Source organism: Manis pentadactyla, chromosome 8 (genome assembly GCF_030020395.1).
Source record: "Manis pentadactyla isolate mManPen7 chromosome 8, mManPen7.hap1, whole genome shotgun sequence".
Lineage (NCBI taxonomy): Eukaryota > Metazoa > Chordata > Mammalia > Pholidota > Manidae > Manis > Manis pentadactyla.
In genome coordinates, this window is record NC_080026.1 from 47841601 (window position 1) to 47869424 (window position 27824).

The 27824-nt window shown below is 39.8% G+C and overlaps 1 protein-coding gene across 5 annotated transcripts in view; it reads left to right on the forward strand.

Moving 5' to 3' along the window:
• Positions 1-27824, forward strand: part of GNPAT (glyceronephosphate O-acyltransferase) — a 52069-nt gene that overhangs the window by 23157 nt on the left and 1088 nt on the right. For 4 of the 5 annotated variants that reach the window (XM_036909418.2, XM_036909420.2, XM_036909421.2 and 1 more), the window contains 12 exons: positions 1023-1152; positions 17029-17156; positions 17455-17530; positions 17765-17916; positions 18035-18165; positions 19530-19753; positions 22436-22678; positions 24059-24138; positions 24990-25130; positions 26201-26297; positions 26381-26474; positions 27114-27175. In XM_036909418.2, coding sequence (XP_036765313.2) covers positions 1023-1152; positions 17029-17156; positions 17455-17530; positions 17765-17916; positions 18035-18165; positions 19530-19753; positions 22436-22678; positions 24059-24138; positions 24990-25130; positions 26201-26297; positions 26381-26474; positions 27114-27175 — 1558 coding nt within the window. The remainder of the gene's footprint in view (positions 1-1022; positions 1153-17028; positions 17157-17454; positions 17531-17764; positions 17917-18034; positions 18166-19529; positions 19754-22435; positions 22679-24058; positions 24139-24989; positions 25131-26200; positions 26298-26380; positions 26475-27113; positions 27176-27824) is intronic. The other variant, XM_036909419.2, reaches the window with a different exon arrangement.

The window sequence follows — 27824 nt, forward strand, 5'->3', positions numbered from 1 at the left end:
CAGAGCTTTCCCTATGAAGATTATTTTATTCATTTATGTTTTTAATACCTTTTTCTCTTCCTAGGAAGCTCTCACCTTCATTGGCCTTCCTCCTTATGCCTTTTAATGTTTTGCTTGTATTCAGTTGTTTATTTTCAAGAATTTTTTCTTTTCCTCCTATAACTGTCTTCTGGACTGCTGACTGACTCTCTGAATCTCTGTCAAAGAATGTTTGGTACAGTGTTTGGAGCCAGGGAATGTTGGCTGGCTGATCTTTACTGATCATATATTGCCTTGCCTCAGTTAGCTATAGTTACATTTCAGAAAAACAGGTAATTTATTGATGCCAGTGAATATTTTTCAGGTTGATAGCCTTTGTAGTCTGTACCTGGAAGGTCAGGTGCATTCCTCCATCTACATGGCACCCATTCTCCCTGGCAGTGAGCCTGCTGTACAAGTAGAGAAATACCATACCTCTTATTGCCCTAATAATTCATAGATTTTTGTTGTTGTTGTTCTTCCTCAGGCAAGTTTTACCACAAACTCTCTTACTACAAATAGCCACTCTAAAGTAGCAGTTAACAGTTGACTTTTTAATTCAAACTAACTTCAGTTTCCACTCCTAACCCCGCCATTTATTAGGTGTATGACCATGTCACAACCGAGGGAGCTAAGGCTTAGACCTTCTTTACAAATACGTGGTATTAAACAATGCATGTAAAATTCTTGGTATATAAAATGCTTAATATGGTGCCCAAATTATATATGTTAATGATTATTACCATTATTATTATAATCTAAAATTTACATTTTAATATTCTTGCATTATATGAGATTATATGAGATTATTAAACTAGAACACTTGAAATCAAAAGTTTTGTGTATATGGTAGGTATAAATATTTATTGAATATAAATATTTATTGAAATAAATAAACATTATTTGCCTCTACATGTTCACACATTCTTCCATTTTCTTATTTGAGAGAGTATTTTAATAATATGAAAACTGAAATTATTCAAAATGTAACATTTGTTTTAAAGCTACAACGAGCCATCCAGGAGCATCCAGTTGTTCTGCTGCCTAGTCATCGAAGTTACATTGACTTTCTGATGTTGTCTTTTCTTTTATACAACTATGATTTACCTGTACCAGTCATAGCAGCAGGAATGGGTATGTATTGTGTTTCTGCTTTTTTTAGTTATAAAAGTCACAGTGTTTACTGGAATGATTTTAACAATACCAAGGTATTTGAAGATGATGAAAATAGGCTCTCCTTTCTTCCATCCAGTCCTAGTGGTCAGTAGTTTGGGTTGTGTCCTTCTCTAACTCTGCTTTATTATGCCCAAACAGACATAAGCATGATGCACGTAGGGTTTTTGGTTTAGATTTGAAAAATGAGATTATACTACCTATATGTACTGCCTTTATTGGAAATACAACTGTGGCTGACTCTATAGGTCAGAAGTAGATCTTTTTTTAACATATTTTTTAATTGTGGTAAATCATACAAAACTTAAAATGTACCATATTAACCATTTCTAAGCGTCTAGCTCCAGGGCATTAAGGGCAGTTGTACTGTGTGGTACTTTTACTACCATCTGTCCACAGAAAGCTTTTCATTTTGCAGAACTGCCATTCAGTCCCCATTCTGCTCTACCCCCAAACCCCTGGCAGCTTTCTGTCTGTACGAATTTTACTTCTCTAGCAACCTCATAGAAGTGAAATCATACAGTATTTGTCCTTTTGTGGCTAGTTTATTTCAATCCGCATAATTTCCTGATAGTTCATCCATATTACACCATGCGTCAGAATTTTCTTCCTAAAAAAACAAAACGCTGAGTAACATTTTGTTTATCCATTCATCTGTGGACACTTTGGGTGGCTTCCACCTTTGGGCTGTCAGGAAAAGTGCTGATATGGATGTACAAATATCTCTTCAAGTCTCTGCTACAAGTCCTTCCAGATACATACCCAGAAGTAGAATTTTTGGGTTATATGGTAATTTTATTAATATTTTGAGAAACCACCATACTATTTGCCATAGTTGTGGTACCATTTCACATTCCCACCAGTAGTGTATAGTATGGGTCCAATTTCTTCACATCTTCACCAACATGTTTTCTAGTTTGCTTTTTCTTTTTTGATATTAACATTCTAATGGGTGTGAAGTGGTGGAAGTGGTATCTCATGGTGATGTTGATTTGCAGTTCCCTAATGATTAGAGATGTTCAGCATCTTTTCACAAACTTTGGCCATTTCTGTGTCTTCTTTAGAGAAATATCTATTCAAGTCCTTTGATCATTTTTGAATTCTGTTGTTTGGTGTTTTATTTATTTATTTATTATCTATTTATTTATTATTTGTCTATTCGTTATTTGTTTCTTTGTTTATTATTATTTATTTTGCTATCGTTAATGTAAAATTACATGAACAACATATGGTTACTAAACTCCCCTTATTATCACGTCCCCACCACATACCCCATTACAGTCACTGTCCATCAGCATAGTGAGATGCTATAGAATCACTACTTGTCTTCTCTGTGTTCTACTGTCTTCACCGTGTCCCCACCCACATTATACATACTAATCATGATGCCCCTTCTTCCCCCTTATCCCCTTCCCACCCATCCTACCCAATCCCTTTCCCTTTGGTAACTGTTAGTCCATTCTTGGGTTCTGTGAGTCTACTGCTGTTTTGTTCCTTCGGTTTTTGCTTTGTTCGTACATTCCACAGGTGAGTGAAATCATTTGATACTTGTCTTTCTCTGCCTGGCTTATTTCACTGAGCATAATACCCTCTAGCTCCATCCATGTTGTTGCAAATGGTAGGATTTGTTTTCTTCTGATGGCTGAATAATATTCCATTGTGTATATGTACCACATCTTCTTTATCCATTCATCTACTGATGGACATTTAGGTTGTTTCCATTTTTTAGCTATGGTAAATAGTACTGCGATAAACATAGGGGTGCATATGTCTTTTTCAAACTGGGCTCCTTCATTCTTAGGGTAAATACCTAGGAGTGAAATTCCTGGGTCAAATGGTATTTCTATTTTGAGTTTTTTGAGGAACCTCCATACTGCTTTCCACAGTGTTTGAACTAATTTACATTCCCTCCAACAATGTAGGACGGTTCCCCTTTCTCCACATCCTTGCCAACATTTGTTGTTTGTCTTCTGGATGGTGGCCATCCTAACTGGTGTGAAGTGTTATCTCACTTGGTTTTAATTTGCATTTCTCTGATGATTAGGGATATGGAGCATCATTACATGTGTCTGTTGGCCATCTGAACCTCTTCTTTGCAGAAGTGTCTGTTCAGGTCCTCTGCCCATTTTTTTTTTTTGTATCATTAATCTACAATTACATGAAAAACATTATGTTTACTAGGCTACCCCCTTCACCAAGTGCCCCCCACATACTCCTTCACAGTCACTGTCCATCCGTGTAGTAAGATGCTGTAAAATCACTACTTGTCTTCTCTGTATTGTAGAGCCCACCCCGTACCCCCCCAACGTTATACATACTAATTGTAATGCCCCCTTTCTTTTTCCCCGCCCTTATTCCTCCCTTCCCACCCATCCTCCCCAGTCCCCTTCCCCTTGGTAACTGTTAGTCCATTCTTGGGTTCTGTGATTCTGCTGCTGTTTTGTTCCTTCAGTTTTTCTTTGCTCTTACACTCCACATATGAGTGAAGTCATTTGGTACTTGTCTTTCTCCACTTGGCTCATTTCACTGAGCATAATACCCTCTAGCTCCATCCATGTTGCAAATGGTAGGATTTGTTTTCTTCTTATGGCTGAATAATATTCCGTTGTGTGTATGTACCACATCTTCTTTATCCATTCATCTACTGATGGACATTTAGGTTGCTTCCATTTCGTGGCTATTGTATATAGTGCTGCGATATACATAGGAGTGCATCTGTCTTTTTCAAACTGCTCTGCCCCTTTTTAAATTAGCTTATTTGCTTTTTGTTTGTTCAGGTGTGTGAGCTCTTTATATAATTTGGATATCAACCCCTTATCGGATATGTCATTTATGAATATATTCGCCCATACTGTAGGATGTCATTTTCTTCTACTGATGGTGTCCTTTGCAGTACAGAAGCTTTTTATTTTGATAGTCCCACTTGTTCATTTTTGGTTTTGTTTCCCTTGCCTGGGGAGATATGTTTATAAAGAAGTTGATCATGTTGATGTCAAAGAGAGGTTTACCTACATTTTGTTCTAAGAGTATTATGATTTCATAACTTACATTCAGGTCTTTGATCCATTTTGAGTTTACTTTTGTGTATGGGGTTAGACAGTAATCCAGTTTCATTCTCTTACATGTAGCTGTCCAGTTTTGCCAACACCAGCTGTTGAAGAGGCTGTCATTTCCCCATTGTGTATCCATGGCTCCTTTATTGTATATTAATTGACCATATATGCTTGGTTTATATCTGGGTTCTCTAGTCTGTTCCATTGGTCTATGGGTCTGTTCTTGTGCCACTACCAAATTCTTGATTTACTGTGGCTTTGTAGTAGAGCTTGAAGTCGGGGAGCCTAAGTCCCCCCACTTTATTCTTCCTTCTCAGGATTGTTTTGGCTATTTGGGGTCTTTTGTGGTTCCATATGAATTTTAGAACTCCTTGCTCTAGTTCACTGAAAAATACTGTTGGTATTTTGAATAGGAATTGCTTTGAATCTGTCGATTGCTTTAGGCAGGATCGCCATTTTGACAGTAATGATTCTGCCTATCCATGAGCATGAGATATGTTTCCCGTTTATTGGTATCTTTAATTTCTCTCATTTGAGTGCCTTGTAGTTTTCAGAGTATAGGTCTTTTACTTCCTTGGTTAGGTTCATTCCTAGGTATTTTATTCTTTTTGATGCAACTGTAAATGGAATTGTTTTCCTGCTTTCACTTTCTCCTACTATATCGGTAGTGTATAGGAATGCAACAGATTTCTGTGTATTAATTTTGTATCCTGAAACTTTGTGGAATTCAGTTATTAGATCTAGTAGTTTTGGAGTGAATTCTTTATGATTTTTTTATGTACAATATCATGTCATCTGCAAACAGGGACAGTTTGACTTCTTCCTTACCAATCTGAATTCCTTTTATTTCTTTGTGTTCTCTGATTGCTATTGCTAGGACCTCCAAACCTATGTTGAATAAGAGTGGGCATCCTTGTGTTGTTCCTGATCTTAAAGGAAAAGCTTTTTGCTTCTCGCTGTTAAGTATAATGTCGGCTGTGGGTTTGTCATATAGGGTCTTTATTATGTCCAGGTACTTGCCCTCTCTACCCATTTTGTTGAGAGTTTTTATGATGAATGGATGTTGAATTTTGTCGAATGCCTTTTCAGCATCTATGGAGATAATCATGTGGTTTTTGTCCTTTTTGTTGATGTAGTGGATGATGTTGATGGATTTTTGAATGTGGTACCATCCTTCCATCACTGTGGTAAATCCCACTGGATCATAATGGATGATCTTTTTGATGTATTTTTGAATTTGGTTTGTTAATATTTTGTTGAGTATTTTTTCATGTATGTTCATCAGGCATATTGGTCTGTAATTTTCTTTTTTTGTGGTTTCTTTGCCTGGTTTTGGTATTAGAGTGATGTTGGCCTCGTAGAATGAGTTTGGGAGTATTCCCTCCTCTTCTACTTTTTGGAAAACTTTAAGAAGGATCGGTATTACATCCTCACTAAATGTTTGATAAAATTCAGCGGTGAAACCATCTGTTCCAGGTGTGTTATTCTTAGGTAGTTTTTTGATTACCAGTTTAATTTCCTTGCTGGTAATTGGTCTGTTCAGATTTTCTGTTTCTTCCTGGGTCAGCCTTGGAAGCTTGTATTTTTCTAGAAAGTTGTCCATTTCTTCTAGGTTATCTAGTTTGTTACCATATAATTTTTAATAGTGTTCTCTCATAATTCTTTGTATTTCGGTGGTGTCTGTGGTGATTTTTCCTCTCTCATTTCTGATTCTGTTTATGTGTGTAGACTCTTTTTTTTCTTGATAAGTCTGGATAGGGATTTATCTATTTTGTTTATTTCCTCAAAGAAACAGCTCCTGCTTTCATTGATTCTTTCTATTGTTTTATATTTCTCGATTTTATTTATTTATGCTCCTATCTTTATTATGTCCCTCCTTCTGACTTTGGGCCTCATTTGTTCTTCCTTTTCTAGTTTCATTAATTGTGAGTTTAAACTGTTCATATGGGATTGTTCTTGTTTCCTGAGGTAGGCCTGTATTGCAGTATACTTCCCCCTTAGCACGGCCTTGGCTGCATCCTACAGATTTTGTGGTGTTGAATTATTGTTGTCATTTGTCTCCATATATTGCTTGATCTCTGTTTTTATTTGGTCATTGAGCCATTGATTATTTAGGAGCATGTTATTAAGACTCCATGTGTTTGTGGGCTTTTTCATTTTCTTTGAGTAATTTATTTCTAGTTTCATACCTTTGTGATCTGAGAAGTTGGTTGGTACAATTTCAATCTTTTTGAATTACTGAGGTTCTTTTTGTGGCCTAGTATATGATCTATTCTTGAAAATGTTCCATGTGCACTTAAGAAGAATGTGTATCCTGTTGCTTTTGGATGAAGTGTTCTGTAGATGTCCGTTAGGTCCGTCTGTTCTAATATGTTGGTCAGTGCCTCTGTCTCTTTACTTATTTTCTGTCTGTTGATCTGTCTTTTGGAGTGAGTAGTGTGTTGAAGTCTCCTAAAATGAATGCATTGCATTCTATTTGCCTCTTTAATTCTGTTAGTATTTGTTTCACATATGTAGGTGATCCTGTGTTGGGTGCATAGATATTTATAATAGTTATATCCTCTTGTCCTGACTCCTGCATCATTATGTAATGTCCTTCTTTGTTTCTTGTGACTTTCTTTGTTCTGAAGTCTAATTTGTCTGATACAAGTACCTGCAACTCCTGCTTTTTTCTCAGTATTAGTTGCATGTCATATCTTTTCCCATCCCTTTACTTTCAGTCTGTGTATGTCTTTGGGTTTGAAGTGAGTCTCTTGTAGGCAGCATATAAATAGGTCTTTTTTTTTTATCCATGCAGTGTGTCTATGTCTTTTAATTGGTGCATTCAGACCATTTACATTTAGGCTGGTTATAGATATGTATGTACTTACAGCTTTTGCAGACTTTAGATTTGTGGTTATGAAAGTTTCAGGGATAATACCCTTACTATCTAAGAGGCTAATTTAACTCACTTTGTATGCTATTACAAACACAACCTAAAGCTTCCTTTTTTTTTCCCTCCTTTTTCTTCTTCCTCCATACTTTATATGTTAGGTATCATATTCTGTATTCTTTGTCTATCCCTTGATTGACTTTGGGGGCTGCTGATTTGATTTTGCATCTGCTTAGTAATTAATTGTTCTACTTTGCTGTGGTTTTATTCCCCCTGGTGACATCTATTTAGTCTTGGGAATACTTCCATCTATAGGAGTCCCTCCAAAATGCACTGTGGATTTGGTTTGTAGGAGGTAAGTTCTCTCAGCTTTTCCTTAGCTGAAAATTGTTTAATCCCTCCTTCAAATTTAAATGATGGGGGGAGGAGCCAAGATGGCAGCATGAGTAGGGCAGCAGAAATCTCCTCCCAAAACCATATATATTTTTGAAAATATAACAAATACAGCTGTTCCTAAAAGAGAGACCAGGAGATACAGGACAACAGCCAGGCTACATGTACACCTACGAGAACCCAGCACCTCATGAAGGGGGTAAGATAAAAGCTGCAGACCAGCAGGATGCTAGTGCGCCCCCCACCCCAGCTCCCCGGCGCGAGGAGAGGAGTTGGAGTGGGGAGGGACCAGGAGCCCAGGACTGCTAAATACCCAGCACTAATAATCCGTACCAGGAGCGCAGACACACAGTTAGTGGTGTGCTGGATACAAGGGAAATGGAACAGTAAAACCTGCGAGGGGGTTCCCACAGCCAGTGCCCCTGGGACAAAAGAAAAGCGAGTGCGTTTTGAAAGTCATAAAGGGACAGGAGCCTCAAGGCTGGACGGAAGCATCCCAGCACACTCAGCCCAGCAGCTGGGAACCCCGGGGAACTCTGGGTGCCCTAACCCCCTGGGAGACAGTGCAGGTCTGAGGCCCCTCACAGCAATAAACAGCCTCCCACCCGTTCCCCCTCCGGCGGGCCCCCGCATAGCAGAGCAGCAGCCTGAGACCAGCCACGCCCACAGCAACCACGCACAGCCTCCTCCACAGCCACCCGGGCCAGACTCAGAGGCTCTTCTCGGTGCGCAGCTGCCCACCACAAGTCACTAGGGGTCACCATTCTCGCAGGAAGGGAAGGGGACAGGCAAGCAAGAAGGGACTTTATTCTCCCAGCTGACATGCACGCCAACTGCCTACGACTACCTCTATGGCCATGAAAAGGCAGAAGAATTTGATTCAAGAATAACCTGGACATACCCTGAGAGGGAACCTGGGGAGATAGATTTGACCAATCTTCCTGAAAAAGAATTCAAAATAAAGGTTATAACCATGCTGATGGAGCTGCAGAGAAAAATGTAAGAGCTAGTTGATACAGGTGGGAGGGAGAATACAGAAATGAAACAATCTCTGGAAGGACTTAAAAGTAGAATGGATGAGGTGCAAGAGGCTGTTAATTGAATAGAAATCAGAGAACTGGGAACACAGTGAAGGTGATGCAGAGAGAGAGAAAAGGATATCCAGGAATGAAAGAATATTAAGAGAACTGTGTGACCAATCCAAAAGGAACAATATCCGCATTATAGGGGTACCAGAAGAAGAAGAGAGAGAAAAAGGGATAGAAAGTGTATTTGAAGAAATAATTGCTGAAAACTTCCCCAAACCAGGGGAGGAAATAGTTGCTCAGACCACGGAAGCACGCAGAACTCCCAACAGAAGGGACCCAAGGATGACAACACCAAGACACATAATGTTTAAAATGGCAAAGATCAAGGACAAGTACAGAGTATTAAAGGCAGCCAAACAGACAAAAAAGGTTACCTACAAAGGAAAACCCATCATGCTATCATCAGACTTCTCAACAGAAACGTTACAGGCCAAAAGAGAATGGCATGATATATTTAATGCAATGAAACAGAGGGGCCTTGAACCAAGAATACTGTATCCAGCACGATTATCATTTAAATATGAAGGAGGGATTAAACAATTCCCAGACAAGCAAAAGCTGAGGGAATTTGCCTCCCACAAACCACCTTTACAGGGTATTCTAGAGGAACTGCTCTAGATGGCAGCACTCCTAAGCCTAAATAGATGTCACAAGAGAAAATAAAATCACAGCAAAGAAAGGAGACCAACCAAATACTAATGAAAGGCAAAAAGTAAAATCAACTACCCAGAAAAGGAGTCAAAGGAAACACAAAAGAGCACAGAACAAAACACCCAACATATAGAGAATGGAGGAGGAGGAATAAGAAGAGAGAGAAATAAAGAATCACCAGAAAGGGTTTATAACAGCTCAATAAGCGAGCTAAGTTAGACAGTAAGATACTAAAGAAGCTAACCTTGAACCTTTGGTAACCACGAATCTAAAGCCTGCAATGGCAATAAGTACGTATCTTTCAGTAGTCACCCTAAATGTAAATGGACTGAATGCACCAATCAAAAGACACAGAGTAATAGAATGGATAAAAAAGCGAGACCCATCTATATGCTGCATACAAGAGACTCTCCTCAAACCCAAAGACATGCACAGATTAAAAGTCAAGGGATGGAAAACGATATTTCATGCAAACAACAGGGAGGAAAAAGCAGGTGTTGCAGTATTAGTATCAGACAAAATAGACTTCAAAACAAAGAAAGTCACAAGAGATAAAGAAGGACATTACATAATGATAAAGGGCTCAGTCCAACAAGAGGATATAACCATTATAAATATGTATGCCCCCAACACAGCGGCACCAACATATGTGAAACAAATACTAACAGAACTAAAGGAGGAAATAGAATGCAATGCATTCATTTTAGGAGACTTCAACACGCCACTCACCACAAAGGATAGATCCACCGGACAGAAAATAAGTAAGGACATGGAGGCACTGAACAAGACACTAGAGCAGATGTACCTAGTAGACATCTATAGACCTCTACACCCAAAAGCAACAGGATACACATTCTTCTCATGTGCACATGGAACATTCTCCAGAATAGACCACATACTAGGCCACAAAAAGAGCCTCAGCAAATTCAAGGAGATTGAAATTCAACCAACCAACTTCTCAGACTACAAAGGTATAAAACTAGAAATAAATTGTACAAAGTCAGCATAAAGGCTCACAAACACATGGAGGCTTAACAACATGCTCCTAAATAATAAGTGGATCAATGACCAAATTAAAATAGAGATCAAGCAATATATGGAAACAAATTACAACAAGAACACAAAGCCCCAACTTCTGTTGGATGCAGTGAAAGCAGTTTTAAGAGGAAAATATATAACAATCCAGGCATATTTAAAGAAGGGAGAACAATCCCAAATGAATAGTCTAAAGTCACAATTATTGAAATTGGAAAAAGAAGAACAAATGAGGCCTAAAGTCAGCAGAAGGAGGGACATAATAAAGATCAGAGAGGAAAAGTAAAATTGGGAAGAATAAAACAATAGAAAAAAATCAATGAAACCAAGAGCTGGTTCTTTGAGGAAATAAAATAGAGAAGCTTCTAGCTAGACTTATTAAGCACACATCCACAGAATCAGAAACAAGAATGGAAAAATCATGACAGACTCCACAGTAATACAAAGAAATATTGGAGAATACTATGAAAACCTATATGCTAACGAGCAGGAAAACCTACAAGAAATGGACAACTTCCTAGAAAAATACAAACTGCCAAGACTGACCAAGGAAGAAACAGTAAATCTAAACAGACCGGTTACCAGCAATGAAATTGAAGTGGTAATTGAAAAACTACCCAAGAGCAGAACCCCCCGGCCAGATGGTTTACCACAGAATTTTATCAGACATACACAGAAGACATAATACCCATTCTCCTCAAAGTTTTCCAAAAAATAGAAGAGGAGAGAATACTCCCAAACTCATTCTGTGAAGCCAGCATCACCCTAATACCAATCCAGGCAAAGACCCCACCAAAAAAGAAAATTGCAGATCAATATCCCTGATGAACATAGAGGCAAAAATACTCAATAAAATATTAGCAAACCGAATTCAAAAATACATCAAGAGGATCATACAACATGACCAAGTGGGATTCATCCCAGGGATGCAAGGATGGTACAACATTCGAAAATCCATCAACATCATCCACCACATAAACAAAAAGAAGGGTAAAAATCACATGATGATTTTCATAGACACTGAAAAAGCATTCGACAAAATTCAACATCCATTCATGATAAAAACTCTCAACAAAATAGGTATAGAGGGCAAGTACCTCAACATAATAAAGGCCATATATGATAAACCCACAGCTAACATCATACTTAACAGCACTGAAAGCTTTCACCTAAGATTGGGAACAAGACAAGGATGCCCACTCTCCCCAGTTTTATTCAGCATAGTACTGGAGATCCTAGCCATGGCAATCAGACAACACAAAGAAATAAAAGGCACCCAAATTGGTAAGGAAGAAGTCAAACTGTCACTATTTGCAGATGACATGATATTGTACATAAAAAACCCTAAAGACTCCACTCCAAAACTACTAGAACTAATATCAGAATTCAGCAAAGTTGCAGGATATGAAATTAATACACAGAAATCTGTGGTTTCCTATACACTAACAATGAACTAACAGAAAGAGAAATTAGGAAAACAATTCCATTCACAATTGCTTCAAAAAGAATAAAATACCTAGGAATAAACTTAACCAAGGAAGTGAAAAACCTTTACCCTGAAAACTACAAGACACTCTTAAGAGAAATTAAAGAGGTCACTAATAAATGGAAACTCATCCCATGCTCTTGGCTAGGAAGAATTAATATTGTCAAAATGGCCATCCTACCCAAAGCAATCTACAGATTCAATGCAATCTCTATCAAATTACGAACAGCATTCTTGAACCAACAGGAACAAATAGTTCAATAATTCATATGGAACCACAAAAGACCCCGAATAGCCAAAGCAATCCTGAGAAGGAAGAATAAAGTGTGTGTGTGGGATCTCACTCCCCAACTTCAAGCCCGGCTGCAAAGTCACAGTAATCAACACAATTTGGTACTGGCACAAGAACAGACCCATAGTCCAGTGAAACAGAATAGAGACTCCAGACATTAACCCAAACATATATGGTCAATTAATATACGATAAAAGAGCCATGGACATACAATGGGGAAATGACAACCTCTTCAACAGTTGGTGTTGGCAAAACTGGACAGCTACATGCAAGAGAATGAAACTGGATCAGTGTCTAACCCCATACACAAAAGTAAATTCGAAATGAATCAAAGACCTGAATGTAAGTCATGAAACCATAAAACTCTTAGTAAAAAACATGGGCAAAAATCTCTTGGCCATCAAGACAAATGCTGGGCATAGAAACCACAGGGCATAAATCTGCAAAAAGTAAAAAGCTAACCTTTTCAAACAATATTGCTTCTCTCTCACTTACCAACTTTACATTTCCCTGTATGGCCCTGGAAGATGACTGGTTAGCCAGAGATGGGTAAGATTCCTCAAGGGAGGAACAACCTAAGACAGGCACAGTTGCAGGGGGGCCATCAGGTGAGAAATTGGGGATCAACAGAGGTGAGGCTTAGAACCTCACCCCCCCTGTTTTGAGAGAAATCTTCTGCGTCCGTGGATGTTTTGTTGCCCTTGTGTAGCTTGGATTAATACTTAGTCTATAGGCACAGACCTGATCATCTACATTTGCCCTCTTACAGCACTAAACTATGTTTTCTACCTTTATCTTGCATCTACCTGCCACTTCAGCATTTTATTAAAAATAATAATAATAATTAAGAAAAAATTTCTTGGACATAAAGATGAGTGACTTCTTCATGAACATATCTCCCCAGGCAAGGGAAACAAAAGCAAAAATGAACAAGTGGGACTATATCAAGCTGAAAAGCTTCTGTACAGCAAAGTACACTATCAATAGAACATAAAGGTGTCCTACAGTATCTGAGAATATATTCATAAATGACAGATCCGATAAAGGGTTGACATCCAAAATATATAAAGAGCTCATGCATCAACAAACAAAAAGCAAATCATCCAATTAAAAAATGTGCAGAGGAGTTGAACATTCAGTTCCCCAAAGAAGAAATTCACATGGCCAACAGACACATGTTAAGGGGCTCCACATCACTAGTCATAAGAGAAGTGCAAATTAAAAACAACAGTAAGATATCACATCACACCAGTAAGGATCACCACCATCCAAAAGACAAAACAACAACAAATGTTGGCGATGTTGTGGAGAAAGGGGAACCCTCCTACACTGCTGATGGGAATGTAAATTAGTTCAACCATTGTGGAAAGCAATATGGAGGTTCCTCAAAAAGCTCAAAATAGACTTACCATTTGACCCAGGAATTCCACTTCTAGGAATTTACCCTAAGAATGCAGCAGCCCAGTTTGAAAAAGACAGATGTACCCCTATGTTTATCGCAGCACTGTTTACAATAGCCAAGAAATGGAAGCAACCTAAGTGTCCATGAATAGATGAATGGATAAAGAAGATTTGGTTCATATACAGAATGGAATATTACTCAGCCATAAGAAGAAAACAAATCCTACCATTTGCAAGAGCATGGATGGAGCTAGAGGGTGTTATGCTCAGTGAAATAAGCCAGGCAGAGAAAGACAAATACCAAATGATTTCACTCATCTGTGGAGTATAAGAAAAAAGGAAAAACTGAAGGAACAAAACAGCAGTAGACTCACAGAACCCAAGAATGGACTAACAGTTACCAAAAGGAAAGGAACTGTTGAGGATGGGTGGGAAGGGAGGGATAAGGTGTGGGGGGAAGGAAATGGGGCATTACGATTAGCATGTATAATGTGGGTGGAGGCACAGGAACAGCTGTGCAACACAGAGAAGACAAGTAGTGATTCTACAGCATCTTACTACGCTGATGGACAGGGACTCTAATGGGGTTTGTGGGGGGGACTTGTTGAAGAGGGAGTCTAGTAAACATAATGTTCCTCATGTTACTGTATATTAATGATACCAAAAAAAAAATTAAAATGATAACCTTGCCAGGTAGAGTATTCATGATTCAAAGCCCATCTTTTTCATTGCATTAAGTAGATCATTCCACTCTGTTCTGGCCTGTAGGGTTTCTATTGGGAAGTCTGATGATAGCCTGATGGGTTTTCCTTTGTATGTGATCTTTTTTCTCTCTTTAGCTGCTTTTAAAAGTGTGTCTTTATCCTTGATCTTTGCCATTTTAATTATTATATGTCTTGATGTTGTCTTCCTTGGGTCCCTTGTGTTGGGAGATGTGTGCACCTCCATGGCTTGGGAGACTATCTCCTTCCCCAGATTGGGGAAGTTTTCAGCAATTACCTCCTTAATGACACTTTCTTTCCCTTTTTCTCTCTCTTCTTCTTCTGGTACCCCTTTTATGCGAATATTGTTCCTTTTGGATTGGTCACACGGTTCTCTCAATATTCTTTCATTCTTAGAGATTCTTTTTTCTCTCTGTGCCTCAGCTTCTTTGTATTCCTCTTCTCTAATTTCTATTCCATTTACCGTCTCTTCTACTACATCTAATCTGCTTTTAAATTCCTCCATTGTATGTTTCATTTCAGATACGGAATTTCTTAATGATTGAATCTACATCTTAAATCGTTCCTGAGCTCTTCAATATTTTTCTGTACCTCCATGAGCATGTTTATGATTTTTTATTTTTAACTGTCTCTCAGGACGATTGGTGGTGTAGTTTCATTTGGCCCTTTGTTTGGTTTTTATGAGATTTTGGTCTGAACCAGGTTTCTTTGACTTTTTGTAATTCTATGTTGTGCCCTCTAGTGCCTAGAAGCTCTAATCTCTGGAGCTGCTCAGCCCCTAGAGTGAGGTTGGAGGTTGTAGGGGAGTGGTGTTGGTGCCTGGGGAGAGGAAAGAGCTGTTTCCTGATTCCTGCCTGCCATGCCTGTCTCCAGTGGGCCGAGCACACAGGTGTAAGCCTCTGTGGTTGGTATGTCTAGCTGTTGTAGGTGGGGCCTCCCTCCGGCTGTCCTGAGCAGTGACTGCTGGCTTGCGAGCAGGTGCTGCAAGCCAGGAGGAAGGAACAGTAGGCCACGTGTCACAGGGGGGGCATCGGAGTTTAGTAGGCAGCCAGGGGGATGGAGCACCTGAATCTCCTCAGAGTTCCCAACCTGCTGGACAGAGTGCGCCAAGACAACCTTGTCCACCTATCCCTTCTCCCCTGTAGCAAGCTCCATCCAAATCCTGCCCCTTCAGTTGCCCTCTCGCTTCTGGGAAGCCTCTCAGACCACCTGCCTTTCCTTTGTTCTAAAGTGGCCAGATGTGGATCCCTGTCCTCACAAATGACCGGAATCTCGGTCTCTCAAGTACTCTGCTTGTCTCAGCTCCCAAACCCCAGCAATCTCCAGAGCACCACACACTGTAGGTCTGTGGTCCAAAGCAGACCTTCAGGGCTCGGTGTTCAGCAGTTCTAGGCTTCCACCCCCTCCCCACTCTGTTTCTCTTCCTCCCACCAGTGAGCTGGTTTGGGAGAAGGGCTCGGGTCCTGCCAGATCAAGGCTTTCATACGTTACCCTGTTTTGTGAGGTCTGCTCTGTTCATGATGTCTGTATGCAGTCTTGTGCTGCCTTCTTTCCTGTTGCTATTTTAGGGCTAGTTGTATTAACTATATTTTCACACTATATGTGGTTTTGAGAGGAATTCTCTGTCTCACGCCTCACGCTGCCATTTTTGTTTGGTATTTTTGTTGTTTGTTGTCTTTATAATTCTGGATAATAAGCCTTACCAGATACATGATTTGGAAATGTTTTCCCCCATTCTCCTGTCCAGTTTCTCCCATAGTTGACTTTTCATTCTGTTGATGTATCCTTTGATGTACCATTGTTTTTAATTTTTATATAGCCCAGTTTAATCTGTTTGTTGATTTTGTTTTCTGTGCTTTTAGTGTCATATCCAGGAAATCATTGCCAAGTCCAATGTCATGAAGCTTTTCTCCTATGCTTCCTTTTAAGTTTTATGGTTTCAGGTCTTACATTTAAGGTCTTTAATCCATTTTGAGTTAACTTTTCTATATGGTATAAGGTGAGTGTCCGACTTCATGCCCAACTTTTTAAATAGCTATATAATATTCAGCAGAGTGGGTCTATCATAACTTAGTGTTTTTGCTGTTACAAACAGTTATACAATATATTTTTATATCAGTGCTTTTATTTCTGTACGATTGACTCCCAAAAGTAGGATTGGTAAGGCAAAATATGTTGTTTTATCATCTCCCTTTCAAGGTAGCTGAGATTCAAACATACAGCTTTGTTAATAAATGCAGTAAACCAGGAAGGTAAAAACTGCCAGGGAATTAGGCACTTTAATGCATTTTCATCTGTAAGGACATTTTGAGGAAGTTATTTGAAAACTAGGGAAAATGAAAATAAGGACTGCTTTAAAACTGGTAGTAGAACTCTTCCTCTCATTCTAGACTTGCTTTATTTAATTTGTGCTCAAACTAAATGAAGATTGATATTTTTACCTAAGGTAAGGAAGAGAGATGAAAACTACTTTGGCCTGACTGTTCAGAGCATGGAGCATGTGCATCTGTCATCAAGGTCAGCAGCAGTGCTGACTGAAGAAAGTGGTGTGATGACCCTGTTGGTTGTCACCTTGCCTGCTCTTACCCGGTCTCTGGCCAGTCTGGTTGTAAATGCAGAGGTGTATAGGCACAGGGTAACCTCCCAGCAAGTACCTGCCTGCAGAGTCCCTTCTTTTCCATAATTCTGTTAGATGTCTCATGGATTTTAATCTCAGAAAGTGTAATCATTAATATTGTAGGGTGTGTACATACATGAAATCTTTTTAAATAGAGTTCGAGTTTAGATACTTTTAGAAGGCTTCAAGATCTCCAAATAAATATTAACCCCTTCTTTATTTTTCAGACTTCCTGGGAATGAAGATGGTTGGTGAGCTGCTACGGATGTCAGGTGCCTTTTTCATGCGACGCACCTTCGGTGGCAATAAACTCTACTGGGCTGTATTCTCTGAATATGTAAAAACTATGTTACGGGTAAATGCAAATAATTACCAAGTACTTTCAGGCTGTATTTTCTTGTCATTGAAGTTTGCTTAAAATCTTACTTAAATTCAAAACTTCTGAATGGGCTGCTTGGCTATTTTCTCCCCCTGCAGGAATGTGGAGAACCTCAGCAGCCCATGTGCACTGTGACTCTCTTGTTTAAGTCCCACAGTGACTGGGCAGAGGGCTGGGATGGGAGCAGGGGAGAGGAATCACCAGAGGCAGTACCACTCTGAGAGTAGGCAATGGGTTTTGTGTTTGTTTTGTTTTGTTTGTTTTCTCTTTAAAGAATGGTTATGCTCCTGTTGAATTTTTCCTCGAAGGGACAAGAAGCCGCTCTGCTAAGACACTGACTCCTAAATTTGGTAGGTCCCTTATAGATTGAAGGAAAAATGCAAACCCAGAGGCTTCTGATACTATCATAGCTGCTGAATATAACTTGACACTTTGCAAGATGTCCTTTGCTTTATAAGTGTAACTGTTTGAATTTATATGTATGAGCTTAGTATGTAATATACACCTTTAGTGTCTTTCTGTTTGTGTGCTATTGTTTCTCTGCTTTTCAGTATGTATAAAGCCATTCCTCCTTATGTTTACAGGTCTTCTAAATATTGTGATGGAACCATTTTTCAAAAGAGAAGTTTTTGATACCTACCTTGTTCCAATTAGCATCAGTTATGATAAGATATTGGAAGAAACTCTTTATGCGTATGAGCTTCTAGGGATTCCTAAGCCAAAAGAATCTACAACTGTATGTAAAGGATAGCTATACTTGATTCTAGAATTAAAAGAAAATGCTATTTATGCATTAGCTAACTTCTGAACTTACTCCCGTCTGTTCTCTTTTTTCCCTGTTGTGATACTATCAGGGACTGTTGAAAGCCAGGCGGATTCTCTCTGAAAATTTTGGAAACATCCATGTATACTTTGGAGACCCTGTGTCACTTCGAACTCTGGCTGCTGGCAGGATGAATCGGAGCCCATATAACCTGGTTCCAAGGTGCAAGGCCTGTGTTTTCATAACTGATAAGGAAACAAGGATGAAAATCTGAGTGTGAATTGTGACTCTTGAGTTGACCACTTCTGGGACTGAAACTTGGTTATCTAAGAGCACATATTAGGGAAGCCGAAAGCTTCTTAAGACAAATTATATACTTGCCAGAAAACCATTTAGCTGTGGAATATAATATATGTCAAATATACAGTGTCAGGAAGTGCTCATTTTTCTCAGGGGAACTAGTACCCTGTTAGTTTTAAAATGAAAAGAAATAACACCATTATTAATGAGTGCATGCATGGGAATTGTTAAGCATTATTGGTAGGCCAGCCAAAGGAGGTACTAAGTTTTATTTTTGATCCTTGAAAGAGTACATAATAATAATGAATGGGTGTGAGTTCCTGTTGTGAAGATTATGGTTTTATGGCCAGGAAATATATTAGGCTCTTTCAGCCTGTAGATAGAGATATATTTTTGGGTTTTCTTAATTTAGAGAAACACACCTGGGTAAGGAAGGAAGGCAGAAACCATCTGTCTTCCCAGCTAGGCCTTACATGACTGCAGCATCATTCATAATTACCTATAGTGCCAACAGTCCCATGGCAACTAATGTCCCTATCTAGCAGCTTTATTAGTGATCAGAAGCAGAGGTTAGCATTTTGCAGGCACAGGCTTTCATTGTATAGATCTCCAGTAGGATGGTCCAGTTGTTACTCAGTACAGAGCACCCTCCTTGGCTACAGCTCTCACAGTAAGCCATCTTTCTGTGTAGCTGCTTTTAGGTCATATGCATATCTCTGCTCCAACCAGCTCTGTGTAGGCTCCTGTTAATCCAGTTCAAAGTTTGGTGAGCCATGCCTAAAGAATCTGTCAGGCAAGGATCGTAGCAGTATTTGTCAGATGCCCTGAAGCCTCTCAGGAGGACAGTGTAGCAGCCAGGCAAACTGTGTAGCCAGGCCAGTGCAGACATGAGCAGATAGCATGTAACCTGGCAAATGCATTCTGTGAGAGAGAGGTTCAGAGTATTATGGATTCTAAGAAGTGAGAGTAGTCCCCCTGTTTAGGTTCCTCAGGGAGGCATCAGTTTTCCCAGAAGGGATATATCTTATTAGGCAAAGTCGGTTTTCAACTGGAACCAGGAGTAATAGGACCCTGTTTCCTTGAATATATTTTGTCACCTCTCAAGAGCATACCCTAGAGCTGAAGGGACAGGTTACCCTACAGTAAAGTAAAGGTGCATTCTGGCAGTGTGACCTGAGAGAGTTCAGTTGGCAGACAGTATGAGTAGTTTTCTCCCATTCTCCTCTCCATTCCCATTTGTGTAGGCAGCAAAACTGTAATTTGTTCTTCTGTATTCTTCCTTTTAGGTATATTCCTCAGAAACAGTCAGAGGACATGCATGCCTTTGTCACTGAAGTTGCTTTTAAAATACAGCTGCAGCAAATTCAAAACCTGGTTCTGAGCCCATGGTCCCTGACAGTTGCTGTTCTGCTTCAGAACCGGCCATCCATGGACTTTGACGTGCTGGTGGAAAAGACTTTATGGCTGAAAGGTTTAGCCCAGGCCTTCGGGGGGTTCCTCAGTTGGCCCGGTATGTCTGTGGAACGTATGTGATGAGCATGGTTGTCTCTTTTATTTCTTGATTTTGAAAAGTTGTAGCCTAGACAGGAAAAACCTGTAAAGGACATTGAGCAAAGCTTTGCTCAGGCAGAGAAAGAAAACCTAATCTGTTTTTGTTACTAGAGGACATTGAACACAGCATGTTGATTATTGGAAAATAATTGTTAATATGTCATTTCTCCCTACAAGACTCTGAATATGTTGAGGACTAGAATGCCATCTCCTTGGCACCCAGCAGAGGGGGGAAGAAATAATGAATCTTTTTGTATTCCGCATATTCTTCCCTCTACACCCACCTCTTTCTAAACCACATATTTACAACTCATTTGCCTCACTTGCTTGTAAAGATTAAAGGGCCAGTCTCATAGAACTTCATACAACTCTGATAATAACAACTTTTTAAAACCCCGTTGGATATGATGTTGGGAGTTTGGAATGTATATGACAATAGTTACAGAAATTGTTTTCCATCTCTGATTAAGAACTGTAGAGACTACAGTTAGACATGCAGTCCTTCTAAGAACAGATAACTATTTGTGGGCAAGATACCTACTGTTCACTCATTAACCCTACAGTTAATACCTAGTTGGTGCTGGGTATGACCAGGGACACAGATGAACAAGATGAACTGGTTCTGGAGGTTCTGGTGTGTGGAGGTTGGGGGTGGGCGGTTAACATGTAAATTAGTAAAGAGGGTTCAGTGAAATAAAGACAAAGAGCTACAGAAAACTGCAGAGGGTTACTGAGAATGCTGTGGAGAACAGGGCCTACACTCAGGGAAGATTTTATAGAAGAAGTGGCTTTGAAACCAATCTCGATGGAAAAGTAGAAGCTCTTCAGGAAGACAAGTGGGAAAGCAGCTCAACTAATGAAGGGAACAGGAATGTGCTGTGGATGACAGTACCTGCCCTGTAGGTGGGTTGGTAACTTCCAAATGTTGGTCATGGGGAGGGAGCACCGGAAGGAAGAGTGTGGCAGCCGCTGGATGGCCCAGAGCTGCCTGCCTGCCTGGAGACCTGGACTGGCATCTGCAGGCTAGGGGCTGCAGTCATAGATTGCAATAAGCAGGGGTTGTGACCAATTGGCCTTTAGAAAACAACTCTGGTATTACCTTTAAAGGTGGACCACAGCCGAAGACTAGAGACAGGGAGATACACTGGAAGGCCGCTCTGCCCAGATGAGAAATAAGGAAACCTGAACCTAGGCAGGGACAGAGCTGGTCGAAGCTGAGGCATTCAGGAGGAATTAATTACTAATAGCATGCAATCAGTTGAGTGCTGTTCACCAAAAGGGAAATAAAGGTGAATCAGACATCTGTTTCCAGTATTTTAATTATCTATTAGGAGATGTTGATTGTAGTACAAAGTAGAAACTCATGAGGAAAATAAGTGAAGTGCTAAACTCCTAACCATTTGGCCCAGGAGCATATGAGAACAGTGGCACCTACCTTTCTAAGTTGTCTTTTGCTTTTTCAAGGTAGTATAAGTATGTAGCACTCTATAGCTAAGAGTATCGGCCACTAAAATAACTCCAGTTATTTTAAAGTGAGAGTTGGTTGAGATCTAAGTAACAGTAATAGTGTAGAGTGATTAAATATAATCCCTAATTTAGAATGTGTTACATATATTCACTTCATTTTTCTTTCTTCTTCAGATTCTCCCATATTCCTAAACATTCTCATATCTAAAGCTTTTTATGATGTGGGTGTGTGCAAAATAGTGCTGTATGCTATGTCATTACCTTGAGCAAGTTGAGAAAAGGCAGATTCATCCAGAACAAACATCAAATCCAGAAGGAAAATCACACCTCTCACTTGCCCCTTGCATGCAATATTAGGAGAACTCATTGCCCAGCCAGAGCAGTGTGCCTGCCTGCATGCCTGCCATCCAGCCCTTTTGCTCAGGGTAGCAGTAAAATGATTTCTCTGGTTAAATATCACCATTTCCTTATGCTTCTAGAATTCTAACTCCTTGGCTATCCCCAGGCCAAGGTGGTATCAGGTGATGACTTACCAGGAACTGTTACGAGCCCCCTTTAGTTATCTTTGATATGAAAAAAACAGAAAAAAACACCTCCTCAGCATTCCTCTGCACTCCAGGAGGCCCGATGCTAGGAGAGTGCCAATTTGGTTGCCCTTTAATTCATCTGCTAAGTTGCAAAGTAGTATTTTTGCCATCTTGGAATTGGTCTAAGCTAGGTGTGTGTGTGTGTATGTGTGTGTTAAGCATGTTTTAATATACTCATACACTATTCATGGGTCTTCTGTCTTAGTGTTGTTAAATTCATATATATGTGATTTTCTCGCCATGTAACTTTTTGTTATCAAACTTTGGATATCATTGGTTCCTGAGGAAGTGTTGGTTTTCAGAGGGGAAACTAATGTGCATTTCAGAATAGCAGACAGATTTGGTTAAATAAGAAACTACGTTTTAAGTCCTTAACAGAGATTTGATTTATGAAATAATACTTTTAAAATATCCTTCACATATGGTATAATTACCTCATTTGGCAGAGCCTAAAACCTGTATCTGGAACTGGGAAGATTATGTGTCAGTTCCCTGACACCGATGCATACTAGGCCTAAGACTCCAGCAGTCACCCAGCCCATCTCTTTGCCATTTGACTGAATGAATTGTCTCTGCCTTGTGTGTAGGTAATGAACCTGCTGAAGAAGTTATCCAGTCCAGCATTCTTCTACATTCCAACATGGCCAATCTTGTCAAAGATCAAGTGATTCTGAAAGTAGACTCTGGAGACTCAGAAGTAGTCAATGGACTTATTTTCCAGCATATCACTCTCCTTATGTGCTCGGCTTACAGGAACCAGTTGCTCAACATTTTCGTCCGACCTTCGTTAGTAGCTGTAGCAATGCAGATGACACCTGGGTTCAGGAAAGGTAACTTCCAGGAATGCGGTCTTGATTTTTGAAAGAGACCTGGCCATTCAGTTCCATATGCTCAGCTACTTGTGTGCAGCCCATACACCAGCAAGGACTGGGACCCATACACTAAGAAAAAGTTTAAAATTTTCCCTAAATACATGGTCATCTGCTTAGACTTGGGGGAATTAGTAGGAACCTAAGAAAATATCTAATCTAAACCTCTCTGTTTTAAAATAAGGAAAATTAGGCCTAGAAAGATGCATGATTAGTTAAGGGAAGATCTGGGACCAGAGCACATTTCTCCATTTCCTACTCTGATGCTCTTTTTCTTCTGTAACAGTTCTCATTGGTGGGCAGACAATCCAGCAGGTATGCGAGTGCTAACTAGACTCACAGTAGACTTACGGCATTCTAGTTGCAGTGGGGAGTGTAAAAATAAGTAAAATACAAATTTTTGTTGACAGGACCTATAGTCAACACCAAAGGTTTTCTACCAGGTTGTACATTTAACTAGAGGGTGAGCCACACCCCCAAAGGTTCCGATTCACTTGATCTGGAGTGGGGCCCAGATATTGGTGTCTTTGTTTTTCCAAGCACCATAGACATCTCTATCGGGTGAGAGGCACTGGGCTCAGCCACAGACTTTTAGCCTCGGAAGGAACCTCAGAGCCCCTGTGGCCATGCCTAAGGAAGCTGGAGCCCAGAGAGGTCAGATGATTTAATTCAGGACACAGAAAATTCAAATCTTGATCATAGTTCCATGTGAGGTTTCTTACATTGGAATTCATGCACAATTAAGGGGCACATACCTGGTCTGCTAGAGTATTGTGAAAACCCTGTGATTGGAGGCAACATTTTGATCCATATGTATGTATATATTTTTCTCATGAGAAAGTTCATAGCATATGTCAGAAAGATGAAGAAGCCTCCCCTATAGTTGATGGGCAAGGTAGACCTCTATGTCTAAAAAGTGACAGTATTTTCTGTTTCTATATGCTGGTGTATTCTAGTGCTGAAGATACCCTAAGACATCAGAAAATACGAATATAGAAGGGAATGAAGAAACCTGTTCCTTTCTTCACTAGGGAACCATGGGCAGGGGAAAGTGAAGTGCCCTGGCTTCAGAGGACTCTGGCACCTTTTTCATTACCAAACTGACTGGCTACAGGCCTGGTTGTAATTTAGATTCCACCATTAAAACTATGCCAGACTATAATTTGCTCTGTAAGTAAAGTTTGGATTGGTTATAGCTTCTTTTGGGGGCCTTAATTCTTCTCTCTGGTATATGAATAACATGCCTTTAAAATACTTCATTTTGAGTATCACGGACTTCTTGACGCTCCTTGAAAATTTGAAAAGCAATGTTGTAATTTTATGTAATGAATTTATTTCCAGAGGATGTCTACACTTGTTTTCACTTCCTACACAATGTTTTTTTGGATGAATTTATCTTCCTTCCAGGAAACACATTAAAGGTAAATCCTTATAGCCAAAGAAGAAGCATGTTTGTAATGTGAGTTCTGGCAATGTTAGACTTAGATTCACAGTTGTGTCTTCCTTTCTTCAAGGCTACATATGGTGGAATTAAAGAGAAATTTGGACACTTACAGTTGAGCAAACCATTTTGGTTCTGGTCAGGTTTAATCCGTAATTTAGGGATCATTTAGTGAGAGAAGAGTTATTCTTTGAACCATCAGTGCAGCTACTGTAAATAAACCAACTCTATTTTGTTAGACATTCACCAACTGGCACACATTTCCCTGATAACAGCATGTTGGAATGAGCCATGCCTTGGTCTTCCTTGGTGGCGGAGGTGCCTCCTGAGGGGTCGGGCTCCCAGAGCGGGGCTGCTGGCTTGCTGGGTGGCGGGCAGTGCCAGAACAGACAGGAAGTGGGTTAGGTTTCTGCGCACTGCTAAGGAGCACAGGCTTTATTCAATAGAGAAGGAAGGTAGTGGTTTTGAAGCACAAGTGTACTTCTAAGTATTTTTAAGGCTTGCTATATGCACTTCCCACTAAAATTTAAGGAGTGTGGCTATACAAAGTGAAAAAAATCCATCCCGGTTTTGTTTTCTAAGGTTCATAATTTGTGTGTTCACTGCATTTGAGGTTCAGTTTGTTGTGTGTTTGCTGCCTTTGAGGGTTCAACATTTTGAGTGTTAGAACACATGCTTCTCCAACTACTAACTTATACCAGAGCTCTCGGGGAAGGGTTGTGGAATTAGCTGGTGTCTAGCTCTTGGTATGTGGCTGTGAGTACTGAGTCCAGCAGTGTCCCATTGACCTCAGTTAGTGGATGCATCCAGTCTTCTCCCCTCCCGTTACAGGACTTTGAAGAAGGCTGTTACCTGCTTTGTAAAATTGAGACTGTACAAGTAACAACAAGGGACATCCTAGTTACAGAGAAAGGAAATACTGTGTTAGAATTTTTAACAGGACTCTTTAACCCTTTTGTGGAAGGTTACATGGTATGTACATCTTTTGCAAGCTCTCCTCCCCCACCCACCCATATCAAGTACAACTAGGACCCCCCACCCTGCACTTCCCACCTTGGTCTGCAGGGCAGTCTTCTCCAGGGAGGTGGTAGATGACAGAGACTGATTCCACCTCTCAGGTAAGACCTTGCCCCTGACATATAGGTCCATTACAGAGCCAGGAGGGTGACAGCTTGATGATGCCATGAGCACAGTTGTAACCACATTACACCCAAGCATTGTCATGCCATATCTTACATCTTGTGTTCATAACATTAGCAAGAGGTTTGATATATATGAGGTATTCCATAATGCAAAATTTGAATGTTACATAAAGCCAGTGCTTTATATGACTAAATGCTAATGTTGGAGGGAAAGGAAAGCTCAGGCATCAGTATCTGAGGAGTGGCTAGAGAGGGGATAGCACATATGGCCAGCAGGAATTGTGCCAGGACTCAGAGGGAGACAGGGAGTTTGCAATGGAAACCTTCAGAGGCCTATGCATATTTTCGAGAAGAGGACTGTGTAGTGCTCAGCTCTGTGCTCTGGTTGCTGGCACCCAGGACTGACCTCCTGCAGAGTAGTGCTCTAGCCAGTGAAAGAACCCTTGTCAGCCTCCATGCACAAGGTCTAGCACATAGCAGGTATTTGATAAGTGCTACTTCTTCCTTTAAACACCTTCCTACAATAGAAATCACCAAGTATTTGGTGGCCTGGCACATTAGGATTTTTTACAGAAGAAACAAAGTTCCAGAAAGTCTGGCCCCTTTTCCTGAGCAGCATAAGAGTTGATAGTAATTTAACTTGGAACCCATTAGTTTTATAAGTAATTGTATTTTAATAAATGTCAGTAGTATTTTAAACTTCTTTTTCTAATTGTAAACAATGAAATAAGCTTATAAGAGACCTCCTAATTATTCTGCAGTTTTTCTGTGTCCAACCTGGGAGGGCCTTCACTCTAATATAGTGTGTTGTTCTGTTAAGAGGGCAGTGTAAAAGTACTTCTTGTTCTTTGGCTGCCCTTTTTCCCTTTCCATACCTCTCATCTTCCCTCTTAAAATCAGATAATTTGCAAATACCTCTTGAAAGAAGATGATGATTTCACCGAGAAACAGTATTTGGCTGGAGTCAGAAAATTCACAAGTCAGCTTCTCGATCAAGGTGAGTCATTTGTCTGTGGGTGGTGATTTCCTTCAGTTGAAAGCAATAGTTATCCATTAACCCTTCCTGCCCCTCTGTTTTAGGTGCCTCGCAGTGTTATGATGTATTATCTTCCGACATACAGAAGAACACCTTAGCAGCTTTTGTGCGGTTAGGTGTGGTAGAGAAGAAGAAGCTGTAAGTACTGTACAAGACTCCCAGAAGTGCTAGAGGGGTAGTTGGAGATATGTAGAAGTGTATGATCCATTAAACGTTATGTCGAGTTTCACTTGCCCATCTCCTGATCATGTCAGGATGAGTAACCATGCAAATGTGATGTGGCTAGGAATAAAAATAATACTGAAGCAAAAAAAGTGCTTTAGGCCTACATTTTGGCCTAAATGTTGACATTTATTTATACTGAAACTTATTATAACTGACCTAATACTGAAATGTATAGACTAATTATAAATAGAAAGATATTGGGGAACTGCAGTATAGTGTGAGGGTATATGCTTATATATACACACGTACATTTATAATGCAAAAATATACACATATGTATGTGTATGTGTGGGTAGTTAGAAATTTACTCTTCCAAGTGAATGAATTTAAGAGTGATAAAGCTTAATGGGTAAACTCCCACAGTGTCTCTTACATGGCCAAAAGAATGAAGCACAAAGCCAGAAAATAGGACAGGAGCCAGGGGCTTTACAACTGCCTAACACCAGCTGGCCTTGAGGAAGACTGTTTAAAACTGGTCTTAACACAAAATAACAAAAGTTGTCATTTCCCCCTAGTTTATGCAATAAAAAAGCTTGTTGCTTTTTCTTCTAGAAATAATGACTATATATTTAATGTGAATGAATCTGCCACAACAAAATTAGAAGAAATGCTTGGTAAGTACAGTTTGATAAAATATGATAGATTTTTATGTTGTGTTTACCAACATGTAGTAAAACAAGACCCTATACTATGGCATCAAATACTTTATCAAAATGAACAAGAGTAGAGTTTTAATATAAACAAAACTATATCATCTAGATTTTTCTCAAAACTAGGAGAAAGTGCAAAGAAAATTAACAAAAAAAACACAACAAGCTTTAACTAGGTGGTCTTATATAACACAAAAATTATCAGCTTCTAACCGCAAATCAGGGCCCAAGATGTAGACCCTTCACATCCAGTCTTAATGGACATTGAGAAAACACCTCTGATTTTGGTCCTTGGGTTCATTCTCTCTCCACTCTTGGATCCCTTCTTTTCCAGGTAAGAGGTTGACAGCAGTGTTCCCATCACAGACTTTCTGGATTCGGAACTGGGGCTGATAGCATATCTCTGGGAGAATAATCCAACCCTTACTCTTCAGATCCTATCAGTTTATAAAGAAATAGTCCAGCCAAGAAGGCAGGGCCACTGATAAATATGTATATAGTAAGGTATTACCATATTACATATGGTGAATAGTAAGAATTGAGAGTGTTGGTATAAACAAAGAGATTTAATAAAAGGTCAGAGGAAGTAGAGAACACTGTCATAGGAATGATG